Source organism: Oncorhynchus clarkii, chromosome 17 (genome assembly GCF_045791955.1).
Source record: "Oncorhynchus clarkii lewisi isolate Uvic-CL-2024 chromosome 17, UVic_Ocla_1.0, whole genome shotgun sequence".
Taxonomy (NCBI): Eukaryota; Metazoa; Chordata; class Actinopteri; order Salmoniformes; family Salmonidae; genus Oncorhynchus; species Oncorhynchus clarkii.
The window spans coordinates 73,599,236-73,609,341 of NC_092163.1; the positions used below are offsets into that span (position 1 = coordinate 73,599,236).

Here is a 10,106-nt window from a genome sequence, read left to right on the forward strand (position 1 = left end):
GGCACTGACACACTTTGGCCCATCATTGCCCATCCAACTAGCTTGTGATGCTAGTCCATATGGCTTGGGAGCAGTCGTTTCCCATATCATGCCTTCCTGTGCATCAAGGACATTGAACAAAGCAGAATGTAACTATGCACAGAGAGAACAAAAAAGTTCTAGACATAGTTTTTGGAGTGCATAAGTTCATAGGTTTCACCAGTATCTGTACGAAAGGAAGTTCACCCTTCTTACAGATCATTGTCTACTGACAAACATTTTTTGGACTGCAAACTGAGATTCTGGCACTTGCTGCAGACAGAATGCAAAGGTGGGCTTTGCTGTTTTCAGCACACACCTTCGACATCAAATCAGAACTGAACTGCAATGCAATATGGACTTTCAAGGTTACCACTACCTGTGGTCAAGCCAGAGTCACTCCAAGTGGACATCTTCTACTTGTAATGCACCAGTCACTTCAGCATAAGTGTGGAGAAACACCAGAAACGACCTGGGAGTTATATGAAGTGATAGACATCATCCTGAAAGGTAAAGCCATAGGAGATGCTCCGGAATTGAAACCTTACCTTTTGAGGAAAATTGAGCTGTCAGTACAGTCCAGTTGTCTGCTGTGGGGGAGGAGAGTTATCATTCCACCTTCGCTGAGGAAACCAGTGTTGCAACAGCTACACTGAGGTCATTGTGGTTCTCATGAAGGAAATCATGCAAATCTACTTCTGGTGGCCTGGATTGGATGGAAGCATTGAGAAGAAATGTTCACAACGTACCTCAACTTGCTCCTCTTTATCTGTGGGATTGGCTGGAGGAAGCGTGGCAACGCATACACATACACTTTGCAGGTCCTTTCAAAAGGCAATGTTTTTCTCTAGGTCATGGATGCTCATAGCAAGTGGCCAGAGGTTGCCATCATGAGGTCTACTACTGCAGAGAAGACCATTGAGAAGCTTGGAAAAGTGTTTCAATATTTTTGACCGCCCCTCCAACTCATTAGCGACAACGGACGGCAGCTGAATGGCGTACAACACATTAAGACGTCAAGAGGAGAGTGAAGTCAAACTGTCACACCCGGGATCTGTTTCACCTGTCTTTGTGCTTGTCTCCACCCCCCTCCAGGTGTCGCCCATCTTCCCCATTATCCCCAGTGTACTTATACCTGTGTTCTCTGTTTGTCTGTTGCCAGTTCGTTTTGTTTTGTCAAGCCTAGCAGCGTTTTTTCCCGTGCTCCTGTCTGTTTTTAGTTCCTGTTTTTTCCTGCCTCTGCTCCGGACTACTGACTTCTGCCTGCCCTTGACCTGTCATTTTCCTGCCCCCTTGTTTTTGTAATAAACTTTTGTTACTTCGAAACTGTCTACATCTGGATTTTCTCCTGAGCCTTGACACAAACGTTGTCAACTGGCCGTCATTGTAAATAAGAATTTATTCTTAACTGACTTGCCTAGTTAAATAAAGGTTAAATACAATTAAAACAGAGCAAAGAACAGAGCATTTCAAACCTGGAGAAACTGTCTTAGCTAGGAACTACCTCAACAGACCAAAGTGGGTTCCTGCTACAGTCATTGCTCAGACTGGTCCTGTGTGCTACACTGTCCAGACTACAGAGCACGTAACCTGGAAAAGGCACACAGATCAGTCACTGTTGAGTAAAGCAACACCGACAGAACCACAAATGGGTAGTGGTCCAGAACTGTTACTGGTTGACACCCTGACCCAGCAGTCATCACCTAGCGGCTCACAGTCAGGTTCTCACGAAAGTGACTCAGTCGCACACACAGTACATGACAAGATTGAGACACAGGCTACCCATATGCCTACCTCTGTGTCAATGCCACAGTCTAAAGACATTGTTATTGAGAGTCTGGTTGACCACCGTTATCCTACAAGTGATAGGCGGGCACCTAGACGCTTGGACTTGTAGAACCGACTCTCCCGACGGTTCATGTAGGAGGGGAGGAATTGTATTAGGGTTGTGCCATTTGCACATCCATACACACTGCAGTTGTATGTGGACACCACTTCAAATTTGTGGATTCTGGCTATTTCACCCACACCCGTTTCTGACAGGTGTATAAAATCGAGCACACAGCCATGCAATCTCCATAGACAAACATTGGCAATAGAATGGCCTTACTGAAGAGCTCAGTGACTTTTAACGTGGTGCCATCATTGGATGCCACCTTTCCAACAAGTCAGTTTGTCAAATTTCTGCCCTGCTAGAGCTGCCACGGGAGTTTCATGAAATGGGTTTTCATGGACGAGCAGCCGCACACAAGCCTAAGATCACCATAAGCGGCACCTCCCGAGTGGTCTAAGACACTGCACCACAGTGCTAGCTGTGCCACTAGAGATCGATCGCCAGGTGTACAGTGTTTCCTCCAACACATTGTCAAGAAGCTGTGCGGTTTGGCTGGGTTGTATTTCTGAGGACGCACGGCTCTCGACTTTCGCCTCTCCCGATCCGTATGGGAGTTGCATCGATGGGACAAGACTGTAACTACCAATTGGACAAAAAATAATAATAAGCAATACCAAGCGTCAGCTGGAGTGGTGTGAAGCTCGCCGCCATCGGAATTTGGAGCAGTGGAAACACGTTCACTGGAATGATGAATCACGCTTCACCATCTGGCAGTCCGATGGACAAATCTGGGTTTGGCGGATGCGAGGAGAATGCTACCTGGCCCAATGCATAGTGCCAACTGTGAAGTTCGGTGGAGGACTAATGGTCTGGGGATGTTTTCATGGTTTGGTGAAGGGAAATTTTAATGCTACAGCATGTCATTCTAGATTATTATGTGCTTCCAACTTTGTGGCAACAGTTTGGGGAAGGCCCTTTCCTGTTTCAGCATGGACAATGCCCCCCGTGCACAAAGCGAGGTCCATACAGAAATGGTTTGTCGAGATCTGTGTGGAAGAACTTGACAGGCCTGCACAGAGCCCTGACCTCAACTCCATCGAACACCTTTGGGATGAATTGGAACGCCGACTGCGAGTCAGGACTAATCGCCCAACATCAGTGCCTGAGAACACTAACAAGTACCCGCTGCAATGTTCCAACATCTAGTGGAAAGCCTTCCCAGAAGAGTGGAGGCTGTTATAGCAGCAAAGGGGGGACCAACTCCATATTAATGCCCATTGTGTTTTGGAATGAGATGTTCGACGAGCAGGTGTCCACATACTTTTATTCATGTAGTGTAGATGGGTTAAAGTCACGAAAACGATGCACACACTTCAAAGGGGCAGAAGTCCATGAGTTGTTATGATTCTGGATGGCCAGGTAGCTACCAACAATGACAAGAAACTGCCATGTAGGGAATGGTAAGTGACTTGTTTAATGTAGTTAAATCTTGTTCTTGATACTATATCTTGTTTTGGGGTGTTTTGGTTGAATTCTAATGAATGCTAATATGTAAAAAAAAATATATGCTATAACCAACAACTGTAACAATGTATTTGATAGACAACAAGTGTTCATTGTGTAAATGTATTTATGTTTTCAATCAATTTTGGAGATGAAATATAGATTACATACTGTCAACAATCTAAGCCAACCCGGTCTGTCTTTGCCCCATAGTTGCGCATGCGTAGGTTTTGTTGCTGGTTTTGTTGCTATACAACCAAGCCCCCTATAAAGACAGATGTGGTTATGAAACCCATGATACATACTGTAACAGTACGCAACATCGAAGAGTATGGGGAACTAATGACAATGTCCCTTATTATATATTCTTTATTAACATTGTGTGTCATTATATTCCGCCTCTTGTAGCCTTCTAGCATAAAAATAAGGAGCATTTCTCAATCACACCAAATGATTTTATACACTACCATGACCTTGACAATATGAATTGCAAGGGCATCCAGTAAATAAACCATATGCTAGACCATGATCGAATTTAATATTTTCTCCATCTCTCTAGATGGCCGGCACCAAGCGGCACCAACACCCACCCCCCTCTTTTGTCCATTCGGATTGGTGAGCACAGAGGTCCGCCGGCGCATGTGACTTCACATAAAGTAGTATGCAGAGAGAGCGGAGCAGAGAATACACTCGCTGCTAATAACCAGATAGCCTATTGTATTGGAGGTGAGCGCACCGTCAATGAGTTCGGGACAGTTCGGTTCATTTGATTATTTTCCTATTTTGAAAACCATTCTACCAAACAAACGTTTTGGCAAAGAAGACTGGATTTTACGCGAAAGCTTGCATGTGAAAAGAAGCTGAAAATCACAATTAAAGGAGAGGAGAATGGGTAATATTTAAGCTGATTAATAGTTCGGGCAATGCGTTAACGTTATTATTTTCATTCCCTGACAGCTTTAACCGTTGATGACACCAGTCTCAGATATTCTATTTTTCAACTTTCTACTCTGACTAATGATGACGACTAGTGGTGATGCGAGCTGAATTGGGAAACTGTGGACAAGGACCTCCGGCGCCAGTTTGACTCAATCACACTTTTACTGGAAAAATTGTTCCTCCTCATTTTTAGGGAGTGGTTCACCAAGGTAACCGACTTTCACTGACACCACAGGACGCATGATGTGTCCAAAACAAAGTCCATATTATGTTCAGTAAAGCAGTCTCCAAAAGGACTGCACAACCTTAGTGCAATGATATCTAGGGCAATATCCTCCTAGGACGGATCGAATAAGACAGAACGCCATGCGTAAACAAGAGTTCCAGTGGCTCCCCGAGTTCCATAAAGGAATACTAGAACTTCTCCATCCTGTCTTTCTAAAGTACTAACAGAACCAGACAACCGGGCCGCCAGGCTACCGACAGGATGCCGTCTGGTCTGCCGCCTGCCCAAGCCCTCTACATCGGGATGGAGGTGATTATCGCCGTGTCCTCTGTGATCGGGAACGTGATGGTGGTCTGGGCGGTACGGATAAACCGTTCTCTGCGGGACACCACCTTCTGTTTCATAGTGTCTCTGGCTTTGGCGGATATTGCGGTGGGGGCTTTGGTCATCCCGTTGGCCATCACCATCAGCATCGGGCTCAAAACGCACTTCTACAGCTGTCTGCTGGTCGCATGCACCGTGCTGGTGCTCACGCAGAGTTCCATCCTCGCCCTGCTGGCCATCGCTATCGACCGTTACCTGAGAGTCAAAATACCCATGAGGTAAAAAATGAGAGAAAGAAAAGGGATAGCCTTTATATTGGGCTTTTCTTATTGTCTCTGTTTGAAAGCTTTCGTTTTCCAAGGTCACCGGGTTTAACATCTGTCTCGTTTGTTTGTTGGCAATGGCATCTGAGATATTTTGTTATTTTGCTATTTTGTTGCCTGATTTCCTGAATAGGCTATACAGCCTATTTATTATAGCTAAAACAATACAGCTTATTGACAGTTTTGCCAGACAGGCACAGTCAGCTCTCAGAAAGAGATACTAACACAGAGATACTTCACCCACAGACAGACCATACAGACATTGTTATGTTCAATACATAGCCAGTCTCAGTTGAGGTCAAGTCTATGTTCATAATAGTCAAGGTGAGATGTGTAAGGTTGGTAAGGTATGAAATTCCCTCAAAGGCAAATAGAGCAGGTATGCTACATACCTGCTCTATTTGCCTTTGAGGGAATTTCATAGCTGTTGAATTCCACACCAGTTTTGAGGTATGCTCTCCTAAAGAGAGTTAAAACCTTACCATGTGTTGACCACCTTAGGCGCAACATAGTAAATGTAAATACAGGACACTCAAATTAGTATTATACTGTTTGTTAAGTTTGGTATGGTTACACAATACAAAAGGTTACTTATGGGTGGTTAGTTGGGGTGAATGGGGAAGCATATAACGTGAACGTCTAGCAACCTGAAGGTTGCGTGTTCAAATCTCATCACGGGAAACTTTAGCATTTTTCCTAATTAGCAAATTTGCAACTACTTACTACTTTTGAGCTATTTTGCATGTTAGCTAACCGTTCCCCTAACCTCTTAACACTTTATCCTAACTCCTAATCCAAACCTTAACCATAACCTTAAACCATAGCCTAGCGCTAGCCACCTAGCTAACGTTAGCCACAATAAATTGGAAATCGTAACATATCATAGTTTTTAAAATTTGTAAAATATAATATTAATTCATAAGAAATGGATAATCCACAAATAAATATATACAGTTCATTCGGAAAGTTTTCAGACCCCTTCCCTTTTTCCACATTTTGTTACATTACAGCCTTATTCTTAAATGGATTACATAAATGTTTTTCTCATCAATCTACACACAATACCCCATAATGACATCACAATACACCATAATGACATCACAATACCCCACAATGACATCACAATACCCCATAATGACATCACAATACCCTATAATGACAAAGCGAAAACTGTTTTTAGAAATAAGTATTTAGACCCTTTGCTATCAGACTTGAAATTGTGCTCAGGTGCATCCTGTTTTCAGTGATCATCCTTGAGATGTTTGTATACAACTTGATTGGAGTCCACCTGTGGTAAATTCAATTGATTAGACATGATTTGGAAAGGCACACACCTGTTCTATATAAGGTCCCACAGTTGACAGTGCATGTCAGAGCAAAAATCCAAGCCATGAGGTCGAAGGAATTGTCAAGAAGAGCTCAGAGACAGGATTGTGTTGAGGCACAGATCTGGGGAAGGGTACCAAAAAATGTCTGCAGCATTTAAGGTCCCCAAGAACACAGTGGCCTACATCATTCTAAAATGGAAGACGTTTGGAACCACCAAGTCTCTTTCTAGAGCTCGCCACCCAACCAAACTGACCAATCAGGAGAGAAAGGCCAGCGAGCTGACCAAGAACGTGATGGTCACTCTGGCAGAGCTCCAGAGTTCGTCTGTGGAGATGGAAGAACCTTCCAGAAGGACAACCATCTCTGCAGCACTCCACCAATTAGGCCTTTATGGTAGAGTGGCCAGATGGACCATTGCTCAGTAAAAGGCACATGACAGCCTGCTTGGAGTTTTCCAAAAGGCACCTAAAGACTTTCAGACCATGAGAAACAAGATTATCTTGTCTGATGAACTCAAGATTGAACTCTTTGGCCTGAATGCCAAGTGTCACATCGGGAGGAAATGTGGCACCATCCCTTTGGTGAAGCATGGTGGTGGCAGCATCATGCTGTGAAGATGTTTTTCAGAGGCAGGGACTGGGAGATTAGTCAGCATCGAGGGAAAGATGAACAGAGCAAAGTACAGAGAGATCCTTGATGAAAATCTACTCCAGAGTGCTCAGACTGGGGCGAAGGTTCACCTTCCAACAGGACAACAACCCTAAGCACACAACCAAGACAATGCAGGAGTGGCTTCGGGACAAGTCTCTAAATGTCCTTGAATGGCCCAGCCAGAACCTGGCCTTGAACCCGATTTAACATCTCTGGGGAGACCTGAAAATAGCTGTGCAGCGACGCTCCCCATCCAACCTGACAGAGCTTGAGCGGATCTACAGAGAAGAATGGGAGAAACTCCCCAAATACAGATGTGCCAAGCTTGTAGCGTCATACCCAAGAAGACTCGAGGCTGTAATCGCTGCCAAAGGTGCTTCAACAAAGTACTGAATAAAGGGTCCGAATACTGATGTAGATGTATTATTTCAGTTTTTTGTCTTTAATAAATTTGCATGTCATGTCATTATGGGGTATTGGGATGTCATTATGGGGTAGTGTGATGTCATTATGGGGTATTGTGATGTCATTATGGGGTAGTGTGATGTCATTATGGGGTAGTGTGATGTCATTATGGGGTATTGTGATGTCATTATGGGGTATTGTGTGTAGATTGATGAGGGAAAAAAACCGATTGAATCAATGTTAGAATAAGGCTGTAACGTAACAAAATGTGGAAAAAGTCAAGGGGTCTGAATACAATCCTAATGCACTGTACCAAACATATCATACTAATTGGAGTGTCCCGGATGTACATGTACTATTGTTACTTCTACCCGAGTCCAGGTTGCTCACACATGTCCAATAGCTTACATGTGTAGAAGTAACAGTCAGATAAAATAAGAAATTCATTAAATTATCACGACACGTTCCATTTTTAATTATCTCTTAGGCTACGTGTAGGTGTTAGCAAGTCGGAATGTTCAGAACTCAATAGCCTCAGTGGCTTAGTTTGATAGGTTTAATTAAGAAGGTTTTTTATTTCATCTTTATTTAACCAGGTAGGCAAGTTGAGAACAAGTTTTCATTTACAATTGTGGCCTGGCCAATATAATTTGATTTGAGTTTGACTGAATATTGAGGGAGATTCAATAGAGGAGAATTTGGGGAAAAGTTATTTTCTTAGTTGGTTTTCCAGGTTCGGGGGGAGATTAAATGGAATGCCTTGCTCACTGGAACGAGCAATAAATCACACGGTGTAATCAACATAAGATTGTTTTGACAAGCTCCATTTTTACAGAGCACTGAGCATTCATCTCAGACAGTAGCAGGGGTGATGACCAAATAACCAGTAGTAAAGAAAATACACATAAAATATACATTTACACATCTTGTAGGGTTAATCAATGTGTTTGGAGAAATATGAGAGGTTTAGAGATATGATAGAGAAATTATAGAGAAATGATTGATATGATAGTGATATGATAGAGAAATGATAGAAAGATGATAGATATGATAGCGATATGATATATATATGATAGAGATATGATAGAGAAATGATAGAGATATGATAGAGATATGATAGAGAAATGATTGATATGATAGTGATATGATAGAGAAATGATAGAAAGATGATAGATATGATAGCGATATAATATATATATGATAGAGATATGATAGAGATATGATAGAGATATGATAGAGATATGATAGAGAAATGATAGCGATATGATATATATATGATAGAGATATGATAGAGAAATGATAGAGATATTATAGAGATATGATAGAGATATGATCGAGAAATGATAGAGATATTATAGAGATATGATAAAGATATGATAAAGATATGATAGAGAAATGATAGAAAGATGATAGATATGATAGCGATATGATATATATATGATAGAGATATGATAGAGAAATGATAGAGATATGATAGAGAAATGATAGAGATATTATAGAGATATGATAAAGATATGATAAAGATATGATAGAGAAATGATAAAGATATTATAGAGGTATGATAAAGATATGATAGAGATATGATAGAGAAATGATTGATATGATAGCAATATGATATACAGTGCCTTGCGAAAGTATTCGGCCCCCTTGAACTTTGCGACCTTTTGCGACATTTCAGGCTTCAAACATAAAGATATAAAACTGTATTTTTTTGTGAAGAATCAACAACAAGTGGGACACAATCATGAAGTGGAACGACATTTATTGGATATTTCAAACTTTTTTAACAAATCAAAAACTGAAAAATGGGGCGTGCAAAATTATTCAGCCCCTTTACTTTCAGTGCAGCAAACTCTCTCCAGAAGTTCAGTGAGGATCTCTGAATGATCCAATGTTGACCTAAATGACTAATGATGATAAATACAATCCACCTGTGTGTAATCAAGTCTCCGTATAAATGCACCTGCACTGTGATAGTCTCAGAGGTCCGTTAAAAGCGCAGAGAGCATCATGAAGAACAAGAAACACACCAGGCAGGTCCGAGATACTGTTGTGAAGAAGTTTAAAGCCGGATTTGGATACAAAAAGATTTCCCAAGCTTTAAACATCCCAATGAGCACTGTGCAAGCAATAATATTGAAATGGAAGGAATATCAGACCACTGCAAATCTACCAAGACCTGACCATCCCTCTAAACTTTCAGCTCATACAAGGAGAAGACTGATCAGAGATGCAGCCAAGAGGCCCATGATCACTCTGGATGAACTGCAGAGATCTACAGCTGAGGTGGGAGACTCTGTCCATAGGACAACAATCAGTCGTATATTGCACAAATCTGGCCTTTATGGAAGAGTGGCAAGAAGAAAGCCATTTCTTAAAGATATCCATGAAAAGTGTCGTTTAAAGTTTGCCACAAGCCACCTGGGAGACACACCAAACATGTGGAAGAAGGTGCTCTGGTCAGATGAAACCAAAATTGAACTTTTTGGCAACAATGCAAAATGTTATGTTTGGCGTAAAAGCAACACAGCTGAACACACCATCCCCACTGTCA

General features: G+C 42.0%; 1 protein-coding gene across 1 annotated transcript in view; it reads left to right on the plus strand.

Annotated features, from left to right (window-relative positions):
* The first annotated feature begins 4,419 nt into the window (after positions 1-4,419).
* Positions 4,420-10,106, plus strand: part of LOC139371410 (adenosine receptor A1-like) — a 16,707-nt gene continuing 11,020 nt past the window's right edge. The window contains exon 1 of the mRNA XM_071111803.1: positions 4,420-5,122. Coding sequence (XP_070967904.1) covers positions 4,782-5,122 — 341 coding nt within the window. The 5' untranslated portion in view covers positions 4,420-4,781. The remainder of the gene's footprint in view (positions 5,123-10,106) is intronic.